Raw genomic sequence first — 25,395 nt, 5'->3', positions numbered from 1 at the left:
CTAGTTTATTGCGGAACTATGTTCTTGAATCCGTGATTTTTAATCACGGTGTATATTCGTAAACTGAATTCTGCTATGTTCTGGATAACATGATTGAATGTTGACTAATTCAGAAACGGACTATTTTGCATGTAAGCTTAGACGAAAAACATGTTTCCCTTTTGAACTGCCTTAGTGATTCAGTTCGAGTGTCTATTATGTGTAATGCATGCCCTGCCCCTTAGCATCTCTGCATGTGTGTGTATTGCATGAAATCAGGATTGGTTTGCACATTAATAATTTTTGTTTTGCAAAGTAAGTTGTTCTTTATTATTGAGTGCTTCAAGCTTCAAGCTTTTCAAGCCTATGGCAATGCCGATGTCCCAACTTTATCGTGTCCAAGTTTGAATTCAGCAATGTGGTTAACCTTAGTTAATTTATAACTTTATCGCCACAAAACCTTTGAATCAGTTCCAACGGAAACTTTGCATTCACGTTTTCACTACTATGGCGCAATAATACTTACATTCGTGTCCAAGCCTGGAAGTTGACCGTCTACCCCTGTGTAGCTGGCAAACTAGAAATCCAAATCGACTCACATCGGGCGTCAGTTTCAATTTCGAAAGACGACGTCACTTGCAAACCCACTCGATCGTTGCTACTTACCTGGGCTTGACCTTTCCCCGCTTGCAGAAATCGCAATATCGGTGCCATATGATAAACGAAAACGGACGTGGTCAAATCAGCCTGGCTGATATTTCCGAACCCCAGTGATAAGCACCGAAACATTTGCCAATCGCCTGTTCTATATATTTCGACAGTTAGTACCGTCCACGCTTCCATACGATCATGACGGTGTAACATCGGGCACAAAATGCAAATTTTCGGGTTACCTACCGAAACCGTCTGTCTGAGCTCGAACGCGGTGGTTGTCCGGTCAGTATCGATAAATAGGGCCTGAGTGCGGTTCGACAGAACTTGTTACCTGGACAGTGGCTTCTTCGTAGGTCGCGTGGCTGCGTGGAGTGCGGTTTGATGAACTCCGGACTGTGTGTGATTTGAGTTGGATTAGAGTTCGGTGCCACAGAAAATGATAGTTTAAGAAGAATTGTACTAAGTGAATAACTCGAGTAGTGCTTATTTGATAAGAATTTTATTGGTGGATTTTGATTGAGCAAAAAAGTGACAAAAATGGCTTTAGTATTAAGATCGATGTACAACTTCTTCACGTTCCTGTTCAAAGAATACAACGGTTGGTGCTGTTTGCATGCTAGTTCTACGCTCAACTGGAAAAAGTGAAATTAAAGTGTGTTCCTTTTCGTTCTTCTCCCTGCAGATCCACGAGTGGAACATTTTCCGCTGCTGGGGTCGCCATGGCCGGTGCTGGTGATAATCTTCCTGTATCTAAAGTTCGTCAACAACTGGGGCCAGAAGATGATGGCAGATCGACAGCCGTTCAGCTTGAAAACGGTGATGAACGTGTACAATGCGGTGCAGATAGTGCTAAATTTGTACATCGGAATCACCGGTTTTGCCAATTCGTACTTCTCCGACGATTACGACTGGGTCTGCGAACCGATTAGCCAGAAAGTGACCCCAACCAGACAGAAGCTCATATTCGTCACGTACCTGTACTACCTGTCGAAGATACTAGACCTGCTAGATACAGTGAGTGAGAGGGTGCTTGGGGTTGCATTTTGCACGTCATACTAAGTTGCGTCGCTAATGTTTTGCAGGTGTTCTTTGTGCTGCGAAAGAAGAATAATCAGATTACGTTCTTGCATACGTATCACCATGCCGGAATGGTGTTTGCAACATACGTCTTCACGAAATTTGTGTCGGGTAAGTGATAATGAACGGACATCAACTAGACTTCCCTAATTGTCGTTAGGGCAAGATCAGTGCAGTGCACAGTGGTTTGCCGTAGGGCAAATGATAGACAAAACTTCTAAGGCAGTCAATTAAACATATCATGATAAATAAATAATTGACCCTAAACATTCCAAAATTGTCATAAACCTTCCGTAACTCGCACGGATGGTCACCACCGCTAGCAGCACGCTAATGTTGAGTACATACAAAAAGCTAGATTTTTTCAACGTGTTGTACAAAACACAACTCTGCGCGATCGCTCAAGTGTTAAAAAATAGGGGTGCACGCAATATTAAACAACAAAAGTCAATGCGAAACATAAATCAACAATTGCAATAAAAAGTTGATTTTTCCACGAAAAAAAGAAATCAAATTTTCCATAAATTAATGTGAGTTTTTTTGGAAAACCATATCATAAAATTATCGGAAATGCTAAAACAAGTCTGAATTCACAATGAATAAAATACTAAATTATCCATTGAATTGAAATAACAGCCAACCAAATGCCGAAATGGACATCTATGATAGATATACCGAATGAAAAAGGATAAAATCTTCTGTTTGCATTATACCAGGGAAATTTTTGGATCTTTAGTTTGTATATGTATATATCTGCTAAAAATGCAATCAAACGTATTTGTTGTTATCTCTTTTTTATTGAATTTTTAAAATTGTAATTTAGTTTTTTTTTTATAAATTTTAAATTGTGTTTTTAAAGTGAATTTTCAAATTTATTATGGAAAATAGAATTTATTCATGGAAAGAAAAACTTTTTGATTTATTTACGCCACGAAACATATCGCCACAAATCTTTTTTGTTGCAAATTTTACTTACTTTCATTGAACCTAGTTAAAAAAAAAATAATGCGTAATCTAACATCTTTTTTTTGAAAAAAATAAAACTTTTTTCTTTTATATGCAGTTTGTAATAAAACATATAAAACAATAAAAAATTAAAACTATTGATAACTGATTTTCCAGGTTTATTTTTTCAAAGGTAATAAAATAACAGCCTTTTTTTAAAGTATGCATTTTCCACATAGTTTCACATATTGTCCAAAATATTGCTGAAGGCGGCACATCAATCGAACAAGCCGTTTGTTAGATTTTTTTTTTAAATTTTTTATTGATTTTTTGCTTAGGTCCTTCTCAAAAGTAAAGCTAAAAAAATAATGAACTACTGGTGATGCAAATTTTTCTGTCATTAACAATGTTTATACAGAATTAGAAACAAATAAAAAAAATAAAAAATAAAATTTGGAGAAAAAAATGTCATTTACGGTGGAAATCATCACCTTTAATAAGAATAACGAGTTAAACGGTTTTGTTGAATAATACAGTCATCCAATAGAAAATGTAAAAATTTGATCTTAATATGTCGCGATGTTTTACGGGTTTGTTTGTGCATCGTGCATTATGTGAACCGAAATTTTTATTTCATCATTAGAGCGACCAATTTTAGATAAAATGTTACGAAAATGAAGTTTTTGATCTATTTTTTTAGCAAAGTTTCTCCCTTCATATTTCCGTAATCCATGATCAAATTGAACTGAAATTTTTACCATAACTCTCTAACAACTTATGTTTCAAATATAAGCTAAGAAAGCATTTTTAAATTGAATTTAAACTTCCGTTATTCACGTGGCTGGCTAACACTACCAGCTCCACGCTAATGCTTGAGTTTTTGCGCGATTTTTTCATCGTGTTGTTCTTAATACAACAGCGCGATCGTTCAAGGGGTAAAGAATGAAAATTGTTTTTGAAAACTTTTCTAAAACTTAAAGAGACTGTCCCATATACTCACAAATATTTTGACTTCCATCAATCTGACGCAAAAGTTGTATGCAGATTATCAAAACGTGTTATATTTCATATATCGCATATATTATATGATTATTCCACGCAAAGTGACAGAACGCGTGCAACCAAATTTGGCTGAAATATATGTTTATCATGCAAATCATTTTTTCGTAATATATTTTTAACCTATGATTTTTTTTCATTATTTTTCTTTTTTTCTATGGACCTCGAGGCATTGTTGAAGAGTATTAGTTTTTGAAATATGGTTGTTATATTGACGGCAGAACCGTTTTCGTGCTGATAAAAGGACTATTTTTTTTGAGATTTTTTCATCTAAACTTAATAATAAAAATACATGCACAATTTTTTTTTATTTTCAACCATGATAGTTTTATCTGATACAGGTTATCTTCGATATAACGTACCCTCGATATAGCGTACCCTCGATATAGCGTACCCTCGATATAGCGTACCCTCGATATAGCGTGCCCTCGATATAGCGAATTCGATACATATAACGTACATTTTGCTTCGATATAACGTACAACATTGAAAATTTTTATTTCTCTCACGAATAACCCTTAGATAAACTACGAAATCACTCAAATGAATGTTTTGTTGCAGCATTTGCCTTGTTACCCAGAATTAGCGCAATTTGGGGAAAAAATTAGTGTATGTTATATCGAAGCAAAATGTACGTTATATCGAAGCACACAAAACGAAATGACTTTTTCGTTAAAACTCAAGTTTTTCATTATTGGTTTTGTGAATTTCACCGAAATCATTATTTGGGATTAATTTCACGTCGAATACATAATAAATATTATTTTTTCTCTGCTTCGATATAATGTACAAAGAGAAAACTTTTTTGTACGTTATATCGAAGAGTACCTGTAGTACTATTTGTATGGGTCATTTCTCTAAAAAAACATGTAAAATATATTGTCCAGAAGCTGAGATATTACGCTTTTAGTAAATCGACTAATGTACGTGTATTAAAAAAAGTTAGGATTAAAATAACAGCTTTCCTTGTTGGATGGTCAAGCTAGTCTATACTTGGATGTTTCTTACTCTGGGTGGTTGGCAGTAGATTCATGAAAAGCTTTTATCTGCATAACTACAACTCTGACGGGTATCGTGGTTACTGGTAGCAGCGCATTAAGTTCGATATTATGCTGTGGAATTCCTGACTACTGCGCCCCTCTTTTTCTTAAATAGGAACGACCATTCCATGCAGAGATTATATAATATTTATGAAATCAATTAAACAAAACCTTAGTTAAGTCATGATTAATACTGAAGACTTGCACTTGAAATATAATAGACAAAATTAAGCTTTTGTAGAAATTCTCAAAAATTGCAGAATCAATTTGTGTTAATTGAGAAATATAATGGCAAATAATTTGGAAAATATATGTATACATAAAAAATACAAAAATATCTATTTCTAAGTATTGTTTCTCTGGTAAATTTTAAACTTCACTTTTAAATCACGACATATCAAATCCAGAACTTTCCACAGTTTTGTAAATTCAATTTTCTAGCTCTAGCAAAACACATAACTTCAGATAAATCAGTGAGTGTCAAGGTAGAGACACACTCGTCAAATTGGACAATATTGTATGTAACTCTGTAACTCGGCAACGGTGGTGCATAGTTAATCAGACAAACGCCGATGGTCATACAAAACTTTGAGATTGTTTGACTATATTTCCTTTGATGAATTGAACTCAAATTTTGACATGACACTGAGCTTAACTTTGTCTATTATTTTTCAAAAGTTCTAAAACTGTCTTAGTTTTTTTTTTTCAAAATCAATCGTGACTTTACACAATTCTTTTATATTCGTTTCATCATTATTATGTAATCTCTGAATGGAATGTTTTTTTACTATTTTAGATATAAGGTTGTAGCAGTCGAGAATTCCACGACATAATATCGAACTTAATGGCGTTGCTACCGGTCGTTGTTGTAGTTTTTTTTATTTTTTTATCTGTATTAACGAGATTTTTAGCCCTAGGCTAGTTCATCTCGGGACCCGCGCTTTACTTCCCTTCCGAAGGAAGTACCCACATTGTTGAGAGTTTGTCGGGAGTGAGATTCGATCCCAGGTCCAAGGCGTGATAGTCAAGTGATTGTTGTAGTTATTCAGATAAAAGCTCTTCATGAATCTACTGCCAACCACCCAGAATTAAAAAAAAAAACCATGCATAAACTAGCTTGACCATCCAACAAGGAAAGCGTTATTTCAATCCTAACTTTTTTATAATATGTAAAGCCTGTATCCGCAATAATCGGGACACAGAAATATAGCTGTAACTCTGCAAAAGATTCATTAAAATTGCTCAAATTTTGTCTAATAACATCTTATGATGTGTTCATTTCACCTACAAAATTTCATGTGAATCGGTGCAGTACTTTTTGTTGTGGCAACGTAAGAGTAAAATGTGCGCCATTGAATTTTGTACAGCCCCTAGTTTTGCTTGTCAGCGCTGTAACTTTTGAATTTGCAAAGAAAATGGCTGAAATTTTGAACACAAACCTCTCAATCTACGTTTGTTGCATAGGCAAAATTTCAAAAAAATCGATGCACTATCCACAATTTTATAGTCGAAACATGTATTGGGACTAAACGTGATTTTAGCCTCTCAGACAGCAATTAGTCAACACCCTTTATTGTTTCGATTGTACTATTGAAAGTACTATACCAATACGCATCAAATTTTGCAGGCATAATATACACATTATCAACTAGCTTCTGTGAAAATTTCATGAGAATTGGCAGAGAAATTCAAAAGTTATGAATGGGCTAAAATTGCACATGAAAAGCACGAAAAATTTTCACTTACACTCACCCCTATCAACACCAGTAGCTTTCAAACCAATTGATCAAAGTTGATGATATTTTGCATGAAAGTGTCTCTATAAGTATCATAACTGCTAACGAAATTTCATAATTATCATCACAGAACTTTGAACTGTAGCGTAAAAGAACCATCTAGTATGCGAGTGAAAATCGACCATGATTGTACAAAATGCTTAAAGCCACGTCTGTTTGTTTTTCATCCACAGTTAAAGGTAATGCATCGATTTTCATGAAATTTGGCACAAATAATAAACATACACCAAAGAGTCCTCTGTCAATTATTTGGCCAATTTCACCGATTTATTACAGAGCTACTGGCGTACTTCTGTGTCCCGATTATTGCGGATACAGGCTTTACGTTAGAGTGTCACAAAGAACTTATAATATTCCAAATATACAAAGTTTTACAAAAATTTGATATATTGTCTATTTACTAAAAGCGTAATATCTCAGCTTCTAGACAAGACATTTAAAATATTTTTTAATAGGAAAGACTCATACAAATAATACTATCAGATAAAACTTTCATGATTGAAAATAAAAAAAATATATATGTATTTTTTATTAAATTTAGATGAAAAATTCTCAAAAAAATAGTCCTTTTATAAGCACCAAAACGGTTCTGCCGTCAATATAACTACCATATTTCAATAACTAATACCCTTCAAGAATGTCACGAGGTCCATAGAAAAATAAAAAAATAGTAATAAAATCATAAGTTAAGAAAAAATATTACGGAAAAATGATTTTTTTGAAACTTTTCTTGAAAAAGGGCAATTTTTTAAAAATCGCCCTGGCGGAAACTCTAAATGATTGGGTTGAGCACCTTGACTTTTCGTACATTGATTTTTTTGAGACAGCCTAATAGACCCTAAGATTTTTTATTTCTTCTTCTGGGCGAAATGTTCACTCAAGATTTCCAGTACTAAACACGGAAAAATATACCCTTTTACACTAGCGTGCACAGGGGGGGGGGGCAAGGGGGGGGCACTTGCCCCCCCTTCTATAAAAAATTATATGCACCATTTTTGCAATTCTTGCACCTTGGATCTTACCACGCAATGTTGAGAATCACTGAGCCATGGTGTACATACAATTTCTTAGTATCTCATGCACATGATGTTCTCAGAATCATCTAGGCTAAACTCACGCACCATCTTCTAACTAATCAGTGATGTCAGCACCATATTCGAATAACATGCACCATTTTGGCATTTCGTATTCCAAAGCTGTATTCCATGTACGTGAACCATGGTGACTTCGGCATCATATTGAATTCTAAGCACCATTTTTGCAATTCGTGCACCTAGCCATACAAAATAACGAGTATCACTGAATAACAGTGACGACTAATACAGCACACTAACATCATGCACCTTCTTCAAAGCTTTCAATACACCATCATGATGTCCACAGAATGATCTAGGTATCCACGTATTATGATGATCGCTGGAAATGTCTTTTTATCAATTAAGTATCCAATACCTACCATGATATGTACCATCATGGAACTTCATGCACCATCACAGCTCTTCAAGCACCATTACAGCGTTTATCATATCATCTAGGCATCTAAAGCACCGTAATGCCGTGAGCATCACATAAAATACATTTTTTTTGTATGCTATGCACCATTTTTGCAATTCGTGCACTTAACCACGATAAGCTTTGAAAAACGGTGACAACTAATTCATCATCTAGCATCATGCACCTTCTTCATAGCTTTCCAACCACCATTTTGGCATTCACTATATCGTCTAGGCATCTTATGCACCATTATGATGTGGTTCACAAGTGAATTTGCTGCACCATTTTGACATTTCGCATACAAAATAGCATTCCTTGTTCCTGGTCTATGTTGATTTCTGTGCCGTATTGAGTTTCCTGCACCATTTTTGCAACTCGTGCACCTACATATGGAATTTGTTGAGTAGTATAACTGAATCATGGTAAAACTTATGCACCATACAAACATCATGTAGCTCCTTTGCATTCCATGCACCACCATGATAATCACATAAATATCTAAGCACCATCTCACGCGTCATCTAAGCATTTAATTCACATTTGAGTTTCATAAGCTCCATTTTGCCATATCGTACACCAAATTGTATTCCATGTACCTGATCCACGTTGACTTCCGCACCACATTAAATTCTATGCATCATTTTTGCAATTCTTGCATTTTGGATCTAATCACCCAATGTTGAGAATCACTGAATCATGGTGGCAACAAATGCACCCCTGATACATACAATTTCTTAGTATCTCATGTACACCCATGATGATCTCAAAATCATTTTTAGGCTAATCTCACGCACCATATTTTAATTAATCAGTGATGTCAGCACCATATTCGAATAACATGCACCATTTTGGCATTTCGTCTTCCAAAACTGTAATCCATGGACGTGAACCATGGTGACTTCGGCACCACATTGAATTCCAAGCACTATTTTTGCAATTCGTACACCTAGCCATACACAATGTCGAGTGTCGCTGAATAACGATGACAACTAATACAGCACACTAACATCATGTACCTTCTTCAAAGCGTCCACAGAATGAACTAGGTATCCACGCATTATGCTGATCTCATGCACTATCTTTTAATCAACTAGAAATCAAATACATCATACTGATATGCACCATCGTTAAATTTCATGCACCATCAAAGCTTGTTACGGTTGAAATATGTATCATGGTAAAGCCGTGGTTTTGTTAATAAATGTAACGATTCGTGCACCGCGTGTAGAGCACCCCTGCGACGATCATCAGTTCCAGACATCAGTTACCAATGCCACACACCTCAGACGCAGACCAGTCGATGCATTCGGAGAATTCGACGACCGATCGGCGATCGGCAACGAGAGATTGTTCGGACAGCAAACGCGTGGTTGAAATGAATCCAGGCGGGAGGAGAGAGATATGAGATACGGTGGAGACCTCGGTGTATAGACGTCGGCTCTCTGGCGCAAGCAGAATTCTCACCGTCTATCGTGAGAGGCTGCGGTTCGTTCGTCTGCGATCAGTGTGCGCTTGTTCAGTAGTTGTCAGCCCGGGAAGCAAGCCAGGTGTGCTCGGGCATGGAGTCCCCTCACTTGGAGCATGAAAAGTGGAGTACGGCGGAAACCCTCATCCCGATAGACAAAGGGGTCTGTGGACGAGATTTGGTGGTGTTCTCGACGACACCTAGGCGGCGTGCAGAAGGTCGTGGGCAGGAATGGAAACTCTGCTAGCCTCGTGGAGGCGAAGATGGTGCACGAATCGTGTTAGGGAAGATTGTGAAGGCGTTTTTCATATCGAGAGCGGGCAGATGTAAAAGAAACAGAAGATAAATAAATGTATGAAAGGTGATGTTCGGTCTTCTGATTAGACGAAGAGAATGCGCAAAACCCAAAAATGTTACAAGCTTTCCAAGCACCATTTCAGCGTTTATTATATCATCTAGGCATCTGATGCACCATTATGTTGTGAGCATCACATAAAATACTTTTATTTTGTATTCTATGCACCATTTTTGCCATTCGTGCACCTAACCATGCAACATGTTGATAATCTTTGAATAACGGCGACAACTAATGCAGCATACTAGCATCATACGCCTTCTTTAAAGCTTTTCATGCACCATTTTGGCATTCATTATACCATCTAGGTATCTTATGCACCATTATGATGTGGTTTACATTTAAATTTGATGCACCATTTTGGCATTTCGCATACAAAATAGTATTCCACGTACCTGGAACATGTTGATTTCTGTGCCACATTGAGTTTCCTGCACCTTTGCACGAATTGCATGTGCACCTTAATATGAAACATGACGAGTATAACAGAATCATAGCTGATGCACCATACATACATCATTCATTCCATGCACCACCATGATGTTCGCAGAATCATACAGGCACCATCTCACGCACCATCTTTGAATCAAATATGTGTCTAATTTCATTACTTAAGCTTTCAATGCGTAATCGTGGCGTATATCTATAGTAATCCGTGAAGGCATTCCAGGAGAAATCCCAGGAGAAATCCCAGGAGAAATTTCAGGAGGAATTCTTGAAGGACTTTCTGGAGGAATCCCTGAAGGCATTACTAAAGAAGTGCTTGAAAGAATTCTTGAACGTAGCTCTCAAAAACTGGAAGAGGAGTCTAGAGAAATTCCTGTAGAATTTGCAGGAGGAACTACTAAAGGAATTGCTGGAAAAATTATTGAAGGAATTCCCTGGAGGCATTTCTAAAGGAATCCTTGGAGAATTTCCTGGGGGAATCCGTAGAGGAACTCGTGAAAGAATTCATGGAGGAATTTGTGCAGAAAACGAACCCCTGGAGGCATTCCTGGAAGAAACCCTGGAGAAATTTCTGGAAGAATTTCTGGAGGATTCTCTGAGGGCATTCCTGAAGGAATCCTTGGGAAAATGCCTGGAGGTTTCCTTGTAAGAATTCCTGGAGGAACTTTTGGAAGAATGTCCGGAGGAATTTCTGCAGGAATCCCTGAGGAAATTTCTGGAGGGACATTTGGAGGAGTTTCTAGAAGAATTCCTGGAGGAAGTTATGAGAAATTCCTGGAGAAATCCCTGATGTATTCCCTGGAGGAATTCCTGAAGGAATCCGTGAAGGAATAACAGGATGAAACACTGGAGGGGTAACAGAAGGAATCCATGAAATAATTCATGGAGAAATTCCAGTTCTGGAATTCCTGATGAATTGCTGGAGGAATTCCTGAAGGATTTTTTGGAAAAATTCCTGCATAAATTTGTGGAAGAATTACTCGAGGAATTCAATGACGAATCCTTGCAGAAATAACTGGAAAAATCTCTAGAGGAATTTGTGGAGCTATTTCTGGAGGGATCAGTGGAGTCATTCCTGAAGGAATTTTTGGAAGAATCCGCGAAAAAAATCTTGGAGGAATTTATGGAGGCATGCTTTCAAGAATCATTGGAAGAATTTCTGGAGGATTTTCAGGAAGAATACTTGGAGAAATCCCTGGAGACATTCATAGAGAAAATCCTAGAGAAAGCTTTGGAAAAATTCCTTGAAAAATCCCTGCTGTAATCCTAGGAAGAATTCCTGAAGGAATCCGTAAAGAAATTCAAGGATGAATCCCCGGAGAATTATTAGAGAAACTTCTGGAAGAATCCCTAGAGGTTTTTCTGGAGAAATTCCTAAAAAAAAGTAGGCATTCCTGGAAGAATTTTTGGAGGATTTCCTGAAGGAATTCTTTGAAAAATTTCTGGAAAAATATGTGCGGCTTCCTGAAAGAATGATTAAAGGAACTCCTCGAGCAAAAGAATTCCTAGAGGGATTTTTGAGGAATATCTAAAAAAAAATCATTGATGAATCCCTGGAGGAATTCCTGGAGAAATTCCTGGCGAAATCTATGGGGGAATACCTGATGAAATTTTTCGAAGAATTCCTGGAACAGTTCCAGAAGAAGTTTTTTTTCTGGAGAAAACCATGGATAAATTCTTGTAGGAATTCCTAGAGGGATTCTTGGAGGAATCCATGAAGAATTTTTAAGATGATTTTCTGGAGCAATTAATAGAGACATTTGTATAGTTGTCCCAGGAGAAATTTCTGGGGAGATTCCTTGAAAAATTCCAGAAAAAAATCCTGAAAAAAATGTCTGTAGAAATCCCTGGAGAAATTTCTCGAGGAATTCCTGGAAGAGTTCTGGAGTTTTCTGGAGAAATCCGAGCAGGAATTCATTTAGAAGTCCTTGCAGAAATTCCTGGAGGAATCTCTGTAGAAATACCCGAAGGTATTCAAGATGGACTTAACGAAGGAATTTTTGCAGGAATAAGGGAGGAGTTCCTGGAGGAATTTTCGAAAGATTTTTTTGAGGAATTTTTTTGCGAAACATTCCTGGAGAAATTCCTGGATGATTTTCTTGAGGAATCTCTGGGGAAATTCCTGGAGGAATCCATGTTTGAATTCCGGGAGGTATTTCTGGATAAATTCCTGAAGATTTTTTGGTGGAATAACTAGAGGAATTCCTGGATAAATTCTTTAAGAAATTTCTGGACAAATATTTAAGGCTTCCCGGAGGAATGTCTAGAGGAACTCCTCGAGGAATTTGTGAAGGATTTTTTTTGAGTAATTTCTGAAGAAACTCATGGATGGACTCCTGGATGGATTCCCGACGAAATTCCTGGAGGAATCCATGGAGAAATCCCTAAAGGAATTCCTAGAGAAATTCCCAGAAAAGATCCGGGAAAAATCCCTGCTGTAATCCTAGGAGGGATTCCTGAAGGAATCTGTGAAGGAATTCAAGGATGAATCCCTGGAGAATTCCTAGAAAAAATTCTGGAAGAATCCTTAAAGATTTTTCTGGAGAAATTCCTGAAAAAATGAAGTAATTCCTGGAAAAAATGTGGAGGATTTCCTGAAGGAATTCTTTGAAAAATTTCTGGAACAGTTTCGGGAGAAGTTTTTTTTTGGAGAAATCCGTGGATGGACTCTTGGAGAAATACCTAGAGGAATTCTTGGGGGTATCCATGAAGATTTTTTTAGAGAATTTTCTGGAGCAAAAACTAGAGAAATTTTTTTAGTTGTTCCAGGAGATTCCTGGAAAAAATCCAGAAAAAAAATCCTGAAAAAAAAATCTGTAGAAATCCCTGGAAAAATTTCACGAGGAATTCTAGGAAAAGTTCCGGGACAAATGTCTTCAGGATTTTCTGGAGAAATCCGAGCAGGAATTCCTGGAGGAATCCCTGTAGAAATTCAAGATGGAATTACTGAAGAAATTTTTGAAGGAATGAATGGAGGAATTTTTGGAGGAATTCCCGAAAGAATTCTTTGAGGTATTTTTTGTGAAACATTCCTGGAGGAATTCCTGGAGAAATTCCTGGATGATTTTCTGCAGGAATCTCTGGAGAAATTTCTGGGAGAATACATGTTTGCATTCCGGGAGGTATTTCTGGATAAATTCCCCCAGATTTTTTTAGAGGAATTCATTTATGAATTCTTAGAGAAATAACTAGAGAAATTCCTGGATGACTTCTTTAAGGAATTTCTGGACAAATATTTAAAGCTTCCTGGAGGAATGTCCTCGAGGAATTAATAAAGGATTTTTTTGAGAAATTTCTGAAGAAACTCATAGATGAATTCCCGAAGAAATTTCGGAGGGATCCATGAAGAAATCTCAGGAGGAATTCCTAAAGAAATTCCCGGAAGAGATCCGGTAAAAATTATTTTAGGATTTTCTGGAGGAATTAGTCGAGGAATTTCTGGAAGAATCCCTGGAGACAATATTGGAGGAATTCTGGCAGAAATTCTTAGAGAACTTTCTGTAGGAATTCCGGCAGCAATCCTTGGAGGTATTTCATGAGGATTCCATGGAAGTATCCCTGGAGGATTCCGTGAAAGATTTCCTGGAAAAATCCCTGGATGAATGCCTTGAGAAATATCTGGTGGAATCCATGGAGGGAGGAATTTCCGAAGGAATTCCTGAAAAAAGTCCTGGAGAAATTCCTGGAGAAATCCATGGAGGTATCCCTGAAGGAATTCTTGGAAAGGTTCCGGGAAACATTCCTTTAAGATTCTCTGGAGGAATTCTGACAGAAATTCCTAGAGGATTTTCTGGAGTAACTCCTGGAGGTATTTCTGGATGAATTTTTGAAGAAATTCATGAATGAATCCCTGAAGAAATCCTTGAGAATTTCCTGTGGAATGTCCTGGAGGAATCCATGGAAGAATTGCTCGAGAAATTCAAGGAGGAATTCCTGGAAGAGTTCCGGGAGAAATCCCTTTAGGATTTTCTGGAGGAATTTGTAGAACTAGAGGATTTTCTGGAGGAATGCCTGGAGGAACTGCTGGAGGAATTTCAGGAGTTCTTCCTCGACAAATTTCTGAAAGAATTCCTGGTGGAATTTCACGAGGATTTTTTGTGGAATTTCTGAAGAAATCCATGAAGGAATTTCTGATGAAATTGTTTGAGAATTTCCTGAAGGAATCCATGGAAAATTCCTTGGAGAAATTTCTTGAGGAATACCTGAAAGAATTCCGTGAGAAATTCCTTTAGCATGTTATGAAGGCATCCGTGGAGGAAATATTGGGGAAATTCTGACAGACAGACATTCAGGAGTTTTCCTAGAAAAATGTCAGGAGGGATCTCTGGAGGAATTTTAGGAGTTTTTACTGGAGGAATTCCTGGGGGATTTATTTAAACCTTATGTGGCCGGCAGGGTACCCGGGTACCCAGCACCCATTTAAAATACACGGTGTAGAAAAAAGCAAAAAGTTTGCCGGCCACATAACGGTTAAAGAAATTCTGGAGAAATATATGAGGCTTCCTAGAGAAATGTCTGAAAGAAGTTTCTGGGGAATTTCTGAAGAAATTCAGTAATGAATCCCTGGAGAAATTCCTTAAGAAATTTTTGGTAAAAATCCTTAAGAAATTCCTAGAGGATTGCTTGGAATTATTCCTGGAAGAGTTTTGGAAGAAATTCCTTTAGGATTTTCTGCAGGAATCCGTGGAGGGATTCCTGAAACAAATCACCGGTTGCATATTGGAGGAATTTCTAAAGAAATGTCTGAAGGAACTTCTCGAGGAATTTATAAAGGAATATCTGGAGGAATTTCAGAAGAAATTCATTATTGAATCCCTGAAAGAATTCCTGAAAAAAATTCTGGAAAAATCCTGGAGAAACTGCTGGAGGAATCTGTGGAGGATTTCCTGTACAGATTCCTCGCGAAATTTTTGGAAGAGTTCCGGGAGACATTCTTTTAGGATTCTCTGTAGAAATTCTGGCTGAAATTCCTAGAAGATTTTCTGGAGAAATACCTGGAGGAATTTCATGAGGAATTCTTGGAGGATTTTTTTTTTTGAGGAATTCCTGTAGGAATTTCTAGCGTTTTTTTTCGAGAAATTTCTGGAGGAATTTGTTGAGGAATTTAAGAAGGATTTTTTTAAATTATTCATTTGATTCATTTGAAGAAATTCGTTGAGAATTTCCTAGATAATTTTCTGAAGGAACTCCTGGAGGAATTTCTCAAGGAATTCCAGGAAGATATTCTTCAGAAATTCCTTTAGGATTTTCTGGGGGATTCCGTGGGGCAACTCCTAGAGGAATCCCTGGAGGAAATATTGGGGGCAGACATTTCTAATGGATTTTTCCTAGAAGAAATTTCAGGCGGAATTCCTGGAGGTAATTTTGGAGGAATTCCTGGAGGAATTATTTGAGGAATTTCTGGAGAAATATATGAGACTTCCTGGAGGAATTTCTGAAGGAATTATTGGAAGATTTTTTGAGGGAATTCTTGGAGGAACTCATGCACGAATCTTTGGAGAAATCCTGGAAGAATCTATGTAGATTGCAATAAAGATTCCGATCAAAATGTTCTATCTAGGAGCTCTGACATTCTCCTAGCATCATTAATTGTCTAGGATCAAAATTCTTTCACAACGACAATATTTTCTATAATTGTATTTGATACGTTTATAAAATTTTATAAGAGTCGAGATAATGACTTCATATTTAAGTTTCGTATTGCCTTGAAAACATTACCATCCCAAGTCTTCTCTAGAATCCCAATATGAAGTACTTGGTGATGTTGGCACCACAACATGTTGAAACCCCTACTTGGGAATTCATATTGCGTGTAACACCATCATTCTATTTTGCACCATGATCATACATATATTGCACCATTATTATAGTGCCCCCCCTAAGCAAGAACCCTGCGCACGCTAGTGCCCTTTTACCTCGATTTTTCAATTTTAAAGGGGTGTTATTCATGCACTGAATTCCATGAATCATTCACGTTTGCATCGACACAATATAACTCAAAAACTGTTTTTTAGATATGTAGTCCTAATATTTAAAAAAAAACCTATCTCCGTTTAAAAAAAAATCATTGAGGTCTTTTTTTGATGTTCAACATTCAACGCAGATCTTTTTTTGATATTGTTTTAACTATTTTTTTCAAAAACCTTAAGGTACACCGGGGCAAGTTGAAACGGGTGGGGCAAGATGGAACAGCGGGTTAACATGATGTTTTCTAATGATAATAAACAGTTTGATCGTCATAACGCATAGTTTTTGATTCAAACAATCTTTTAACGAAGGATAAGTTACCAAATTGTGTTGAAATCTGTTTCAAAACTTCGTGTTTCATCTTGCCCCACCCGTTTCAACTTGCCCCGGTGTACCTTACTCTGATTTTTAAATTTTTGTATAGCTGACTTCTAGCCTCAATATTTGCCAAGTAGTCGATTGGTCAAGCGCTTCAAACTATCTTCTCTCGATTTTTTCATCTACAAGTCCATTTCCACAAGGAAAAGAAAATGTTTTTTTTTTTAAATTTTGAAATCCAAATCGGATTCTACGTACACGTTCCAATAAAAAAAGCTAATATATAACTCTATCCTACAAGTATGGTCTTTCTGATGTATTCTCTTTATTCTTTGTACACTATATTGTCCGCTTGACTCGTAAAACTGGATTACCCATGTAATGTCGTTAAACCAGGTTTAATGCTTAGGCGAAGGTGAAAAATTTGCCACTTAAAACATAAAAATGCTTGCAAGGACTTGGCCAGGTGTGTGGAGATGAGTGGGTCTGTGCTATTTTGGATAGTAGCGAAATCTGCAATGGCAATGGATATATGTAATCAACTTTGCAGCTCCATCCACGATTTGTGCAAGTATTAATGCAATGCTATGCTATGATATTACTTTTTTCTACAATATGTAGCTTAACCCTTTGAAGCCGGACTTTTTCCAAGCGTTATTGTGGGTTTTTTTCTACGTTTTTCTGTAGTTTTGGTGATCAATAGCATAACAACGGTACAATATAATGCAGAATATTTTGCTTCTGGATATCCTAGGTTATCCAAACTATTCTTGAGTTTAGATCCTAAAGTCTACGGGTGTAACGGTAACTTCCTTCATTATACAAAGCTACGATTTGTAACCTATTATGTTCAGTAAGACTTCTGAAAGTTCAATAGATCGGGATATCTTAGGTCATCCAAACTGTTCTTGAGTTTAGATCCTAAAGTCTACGGGTGTAACGGTAACTTCTTTCATTATACAAAGCTATGTTTGTAACCTATTATGTTCAGTAAGCCATCTGAAATTTCAATAGACAGTATCAGATCAGTTGGGATATCCTAGGTCATCCAAACAGTTCTTGAGTTTAGATCCTTAAGTCTACGGGTGTAACGGAAACTTCTTTCAATAATCTGTTTGTAATCTATCATGTCCAGTAAGTCTTCTGATAGTTAAGGTGGTTGTTTTTATCAACTAAGCTTCATAACAGTAATTAAACCCATAATATCCCAAAAATCTATATATATAAAAATGAGTTTAAAATTTCTTTGAGGCAACAAAACTCAAGAACGGATGAACCGATCAGCATGACTCTTGCACGGTTCGGTTCGTATTCGTGGTGGCTGTGTTTATATGTACAAAAAGTCGCGAATATCAACTAGAAAAGTAAGAAAATTGATAAAGTAATGATTTTCCATGAGATGGGAAGGAAATCAACACGATCGAAATGAAACCAATCTAGAGTGCGGTGACGTTATGAGCTCAACAGTTGTCAAACCATTACAGCTTGGCAAGACAACGTTTGCCGGGACAGCTAGTATATAATAAATGTTCCTCTAATTACTTAAAACACGGACACGTTTAATGCTTCCAGTGAGCTATTCGCTCTTTTAAGGAAGCACGGTTCTAGAAAACGGACTAGCATGCAACGACCAGTGGCACAGCCGAAAACTTTTCCTGACAGCTGTGGTGGGAATCGAACCCACGCTCCTCAGCACGATGCGACTGAGTGCTTGGCTACACTAGCCGCACGACCACGAAGCCACACAGTACTTTCGTAAGTACGGTGGATTATGTAACACTACTTAATGTAGTGGTAAAAGCTATAATCAAAAGTATAGTGTATAGACCTGAAGCTATGGTCTCCGGAGTAGTGTTGTGATCTGGAATACATATCTCAAAACTTTCTCGAAATGACCCATGCCAGGGGGATTACAGGTCACAGGATAAAGTTCATTGCCAAAATAACTACAGTTGCTATCAAGAGCTGAACTTCAGGATAGTTTGGACGACCCTGAATGTCCCAAAGGTTCATCTATATATATAAAAATGAGTTTGAAGTCCCTTTGAGGCAACAAAACTCACGAACGGGTGAACCGATCAGGTTGACTTATGCAGGGCTTGATTCGTATTCGTGGTGGCTGTGTTTATATGTAATAAAAAGTTACGAAAATCAACTAAAAAGTAGAAAAACTGTGAAAGTAATGATTTTTCATGAATCGAGAAGAAATTCAACAGGATTGAAATGAAACCAATCTAGAGTGCTGTGCTAAAATGACCTCCACAGTTGTCAAACCACTGCAACCTGGCAAGACAAAGTTTGCCGGGACAGCTAGTAATAATATATAGTAGACTTTAGGTTGATTCAGTCACCGTGATTGATTATGAAACGTTACTCAGTATGTCAGAAATAACTGATCTTACGAGTGTAGACCTTAAGTTCTGAAATCCAAGGTAGTTTGGCAGACCTGGTACCTTTTCAAATGGCTTTTAAGATTTCAAGAGCTTCACGGATCGCAGTAGATTATACTATGCTATTACTTATGGTGAACACACAAAGTTTTGCTTGTAGATTTGAAGGACTTCATTAAAGAACAGTTTGGACGAACCTGAATATCCCAAAGGTGCATAATAAAAAAGTAGACTTCAAATTGGCCCGGTAACCATGGATAAATATGCAACGTTACTCAGTATAGCAGATATGGCTGTTGTTACGAGTATAGACCTGAAGTCCTGAACTCCAAGGTAGTTTGCCTGATCTGGAATATCCGTGTAGTGTTTTTAAATGACATTTGAGATTTCAAGAGCTTCGCGGATTCCAGCAGAATATGCAATACTACTGTTACGAGTGTAGACCTGAAGTTCTGAACTGCAAGCTGACCTGAAATATCCCTATAGTGTCTATAAATAACATTGTAGATGTCATGAGCTTCACGGAACCCAGTAGGTTATGCAATGCTGTTATTTGTGGTGAAAATATATAAAATTATTCTTGTAGATTTGAAGCACTTCACTATAGGACAGTTTAGAACACCTAGAACATACCAGAATATAAAACAATTTTTGATATTCTTGACGAAGGCTAAATTAATACATATAAACGTAACCCACATTCAAGTTCATCTTTTAGAACAACTGGTATGTCAATTATTTCGTTTTTCCAAATTTTATGGTGTTTAGGATGTTCTAGGTTATCAATGAAATCCCTAATACAAATATTCCCATTTTTCTCTAATAGAGGACTGAATTTGCCACAACTTTGCTGAAGACAGTATTCTGTTTTAAATAAACAAAACAAAATTAAAGACCATTACAAATATATCTGATTTATGATAACTACAACTCAGAGATCTATCGTTGTTGTTTCTAATGCAGTCAGATTTTACAGCTTTTCCTAGTGATTGATAACTCATAAAAAGCTAATCGGCCTAATAGAAATGCCTTGCATAAATTTGCACAGTTCCTAAGTTTAATTTCGATTGCCAAATGAAAAAATAATCTGGAAAATGTTTTTTTTTTTTAAATTTCAATATAGCTTTGCAAACTTACTTTACACTTATTTCTTGGTAAAATTCTTTTTGAATATGTATTAAAATAGTTTTGGTTTCACTGATGTGCATGAAGTTATTAAATTCTGGAGTTATATAAATTCTGGAAAGTTTTCTACTGAACTCCACAAGATAAGTGATGTCTACAATTCCACCACAAAATCATCTGAAATATCCTTGTGTCCACTAGGGCACTGTGTGAGCGATGCCAATTGGAAACCGTACTTACACTTTGTACTGCGCCTAAATGTATTCTATTCTAATTCTACTATATCGAACTGGTTGCCGTTGCGCTGCTTTCACTTTCTACCCTATCATGGTAGGACGAAGATGTTGATGTGTGGTTGTTGGTTGTTCCTGTTTCCAGTCCGATTGGGGGTCCATTATGGGTTGCCGTTCGCCGATGTCCAAGTATCCGGGTCCATTTGAGCCATGGGAACAGAAGAGGATCAGTGTCAGCTGCTCTCAGGGGGAAAGAGCAACTGACGAAAGTGCCGGGGCTGGGATCGAACTCATGACCATCTGCTTATGAAGCAAACGTGTGACCCATTACGCCACGAGCCCCGGCCTTTGGAAAAATGTCTTTGTAAATTTCTTCACTTAACTACCAGAAATGAGTTCATAAAATGTGCCTCAAATTTCTTGACTCTTCTGACTTGAAGTATCATGAATAAATCTAATAATAAATTTAAAAAAAAAAACAAAAATTTCTTTTAAAGTTAGAAAATTTCTTCACCTTATTTATTTTTTTTTCAAAAATATTGATTAGAAAGTTTGATAGCAATTCCCTTATCCGTTTCAAATTTTTCAAGAAAAACCTTTGAAAATTCTTTTGTATATTTTTAGCCTTCTTTTTAGGAGATTTGTGGATAAGTTCTCAGATATAGCAGTCAAAATTTAGAAGTATTTGACTATCCTGAGCTACTTGGCAAATGTTGAGGCTGGAACTCAGCTTTTCAGAGATAAATAATAAAAAATATCGAAGGGTTTTTGGAATATTTAAATTGTAAGACATTTGACATAGATCCGCAATGAACATTACTATTAGTCTATTCTTTTTAAAGTCTTTCAGAAGTTGGATGAAGAATATTGCAGAACATGAAAAATATTTTCAGGTGGAAGCTCATAAATGAGCAAAATTCCTTTATTTTAAATTGAAGAAGGTCGCTTCTTCGCGAATCGTGCGTTGAGCTGGCCCACTTTGGTCTGCTCGGTAAAATTCTAATAAAAATTATCACTAGAAATGCACAATAACCCCAACCCAGCAGCACCGGATTGTACCAGATCAGTGTTTCAGTACGTCTTCGGGTCCAGAAAATCGAAAACAAACATCATCCCCCGGTTTCCCACCAAAACGGGAAAACCAAAGAAACGGAAAATGTAATCTCAACGATACATTTTTGAACAGCACATTAATTTTGCATGCGTTCATTACTGCAAAAACATCTACGTTTGCTTGTGTGTGGCTCTTATGGTTTGGAAGATTCACATGCACGGTCGATTTGGTTTGGTTCTTTAAATTTTGTTTTGGCACTCCTAACCTACATCGGAAGAAAAACAGAATGATTGCGTTTCTGGAGCATGTTTGAGTTGGCATTGGATGTATAGTTGAGTTTCTTTCGACGATCTGCTAACCAACTTGCATCCATCGCAATTTATTTGTCTTGCAATAAACTGTGATGTATTTTAAGAGTAAGTTAGCACAAGACACCCAAACAATCAGATCAATTGGATGTAAGACAGCACAGAAATTCTTCTGGAAGTGAAGTGGACAGCAAGAAGTTGATACTCAACTGAACAATACATAGAAGTTATGAGAATTTTAAAGAAATAAATGGAACTTTTTCCAGTCGTTTTTAAGGGCAGACTTGTTGGAATCCCAAAATGACCGCCACAATGGCCGACTTCGGCACCTACTCACGATTTTGAGGGCACAAATCTCGTCGTAAACAAAACCAGCGCACCTGAGCTTCTCATTTTAAGCTTATTACAAGTGAGCAAGAACAGAATAATAAAATTAATTGTTGTTTGAAGCTTGCTTCTTGAGATTCGTGCGTCTGAAGTTCGCATGCACTATTGAAGCGGGATGTCAAGACGTTTGTCCTTAAATAAATACTTTACAATGAGAAAATCTCATTATTTTTTTTTTCAGAATTGGCTATACTAAGAAATAGTGTACATGAAAATAATCGAATTTCGATGTAATTGTAATAATTTTCCAGTATCAAACTTCTGAGATTCCAATGATATTTGCCATCGCCCATTGTTATATACACTGAAACCTTTATTTAAGTCGATGCATGGCTGATCGAAAATATTTTTTACCGTACAGGCAATGACTAAACTTTACAGTTTTATATTTTTTGACAAATCTCCTTTGTCATGCGAAGTGTTTTAAAATATAAAAGTCTATATTTTTGTCATTGCCTGCATGGTAAAAATTATTTTCGATCAGCCATGCATCGACTTAAATGGAGGTTTCAGTGTATAGTCAACATTCTTACTGGGCAACTGTACCTACCTGTTTGCAATGTTCTTTTTCGTTTTCGGATTGCAGCGCGGAAATGTATTAAAAATTCAACCACAATCCAAAGCGGTTAAGAGTTGGACTTGAACCGAGTCAATAAACAATGACCTAGGACAAATGGTTCAGTCTTGTGCTGGCGCTGGATGGACGTGTTATTGTTTGAAGAAGTCCATGCTTTTATTTGTTTGTGGAAGTTATAACGTGGCGGAATGAAAGTTATGAAAATTTTACTTTTTCATTCTTAAAAAGATTGTACTATTTTGTTATTCAATCAACTTAAAAGCTATATAGTTTTCTCTTTACATTTATGCATTCCCCTTAAGTAGCATATTTATTAATCAACTTTCACCATTCTTTCGCATAAAATGCGCCCATTTTTCATTCGCAGGGAGCCACGCGACGTTGCTCGGGTTGATCAACAGCTTTGTGCATGTCATCATGTACTTCTACTACTTCCTGACCTCGTTCCGGCCGGAACTGCGGAATTCTCTCTGGTGGAAGAAGCACATCACACAAATTCAACTGGTAGGTATCGCGACGCGGTGTTGTTGATAAGTAAGTCGTATGGTGTTCATTTCTTTTTCAGAGTCATAAAAGGCGGTGATGAAGTTTTATCGTCATTTTTAATAACTTGCTTTTGAGTTTGTTTAGTTTGTGTAACGCTATTCAAATGTCGGCTTATCAAATGAAATTCGAAATTGTTAATTCTTGATTATTAGATATCACACATCTTTCTTAATTCTTCATGATGATTCTTATGCCCTTCCAGATCCAGTTCATGGTCCTGATGGCTCACTTCGGCCTACCGCTGATATTTGGCTACTGCAACTATCCGGCGGTGTTCCTGTTCATCGGTTTTACGCAGAACCTGTTCATGTTCACGCTGTTTGCCGACTTTTACCTGAAAGCCTACGTGAAAACCCAGAAGGACAAAGTGAAAGACTCCTAACTCATGGCCGCGACCAAACGGAGCCGAACCGTACAGAACCGGTGAATTACATTAGCCAACGTGGTCGTCGTCGTCGTCGTCACATACGGCTGAAATTACATGTACACATTTTGCGTGTAAGTGCACACACCCGTCAGTCAGTCAGTCCACCAGCCAGCCAGCCTGCTCAACCAGCCCAACCACCCAAATCACCTTTGTTAGTTTGTCACCCATATATTATGCCAATAAGAGACCTTTCCCTCGTCTACTGCCAACCCCCCCCATCAACATCGCTAGGCTATAGGTTCGAATAAGTTGTGTATTAAAGCAGCTAATTTATAGTAGTTTCTAGCGCAGAATAGATTCCGTCACCAAGCAAGGCGGTAGGTTTTAAGTTCGATAAACTAAATATACACAACACACTGAATGTGACCTTTGAATTGTACGCGTGAGACTAACTAATGCAAATATGTCACAGCCAAACGGTTTTGTAAAACAAAACTACGAACGGGTCATTGGACTTAGGCACGTGCTGTGAGGGTGCCGTACTCAGCAATTAAGTGAACGAAATATCCTGAGCTAACGAGATTTTTTAAGTAGGTTATTTGTTGATTCTGTTGCACGAGGGTAACCTGGGGTAATACGCACCCCTGGGGGCAAAACGCCTTCACGTTATTCCATGATATAATTGAAGTTTCCTTCAGCAAGCAAACTAGAATAAAAAGCGTGGAAAACGATGATTTTCCACATTTGGAAAGATTGTCTAATTTGAAGCGCGCGGAATTTAAGCAATGGTGCGCTGTTTATATGGAATCATCCTATTAACTATTGTCAAGATTCCAGAGAAATAAATTTCTTTCGATTTGGAAATGAAGGTCATAAATCGTGACAGTATGTGATCTATTCAGCATCGTTTACGCCACCTAGTGAACCAGCCACAAACTATACTGTCCACTATAAGCAACCCAGCCAACACAAAGTCGTATATGATGTAGAATAGGATGCTAAAGTGGAGGCCATATGCGTACATGCTTCCATTTAAACGCGTGTAAGGAGTACGCATATCGCCTCCACTTTGGCATCCTATTCAACATCATATGCGACCTTGTGTTGGCTGAGAAGGTTTGGATGTGGAGAACATCATCTCTGAAGAAAGTATTCCAAAATATTGATTTTTGCTAGAGATATTCACATCAAAAGGATTGCCCTATTCATAGGAAGCCGGGCGGATATGGGGTAACTATCATCCGTCTCCTACACCATCAACTGCTGCCGTATATAGTTAGATGGAGCCCCTTGGTATTCAGTAGAATTCATAGCGGGAAATGTAAGAGATCGTTTTGGCCCACTTTTTTTAAATTATTTGTTTGATTGGGGAAATTTGATATTAAGCGGGCCAAAAATCGACATCTCTTTGTCAAAGTAGTAAACTATCTTTCAAAAATCTTGTCCATAAAATTATCGTAATCTTAGTTATTTCGCCTCGTTTGCTTAGGGGGTGCATATTACATCACTTTCCCCTAACAATTGCCTATCCAAGGTTCCAAATTCCAACGCCCCTCACACTGGCACATCTCTAGAGAAATTACTTCAATTTGAAACCTTATGTAGAATATTTAGAAGATTTTTCCTAATCTTGTCAATAACTTTTAGAACGCCAACTAAAGCTAATTTTATTTCTCTTATGTGCATTTCGGTCTTAGTTTATCTGATCATAAGAAAACAAAATCTAGATTAATCCACCTAGTGGCGGTAGTGCCGTTCTCGTCGAATATATTATCATGGTCTTTCCGTCGACGTTAGCCGAAGTATTCCTGA

The 25,395-nt window shown here is 37.2% G+C and overlaps 1 protein-coding gene across 1 annotated transcript; it reads left to right on the top strand.

Annotated features, from left to right (window-relative positions):
• The first annotated feature begins 343 nt into the window (after positions 1 to 343).
• On the top strand, positions 344 to 24,425 carry LOC109423284 (elongation of very long chain fatty acids protein 7). Its single transcript, XM_019698209.3, has 5 exons — positions 344 to 1,231; positions 1,316 to 1,647; positions 1,716 to 1,821; positions 23,038 to 23,174; positions 23,419 to 24,425. Exons 1-5 carry the CDS (start codon positions 1,171 to 1,173, stop codon positions 23,596 to 23,598), a joined length of 816 nt encoding a protein of 271 aa, XP_019553754.1. The 5' UTR covers positions 344 to 1,170; the 3' UTR covers positions 23,599 to 24,425.
• The last annotated feature ends 970 nt before the right edge of the window (positions 24,426 to 25,395 follow it).

The sequence above is a fragment of the Aedes albopictus genome, chromosome 3 (genome assembly GCF_035046485.1).
Source record: "Aedes albopictus strain Foshan chromosome 3, AalbF5, whole genome shotgun sequence".
Classification (NCBI taxonomy): Eukaryota; Metazoa; Arthropoda; class Insecta; order Diptera; family Culicidae; genus Aedes; species Aedes albopictus.
The sequence above is the reverse complement of the archived record's forward strand: the minus strand, read 5'-3'. Positions and strand labels throughout refer to the sequence as shown.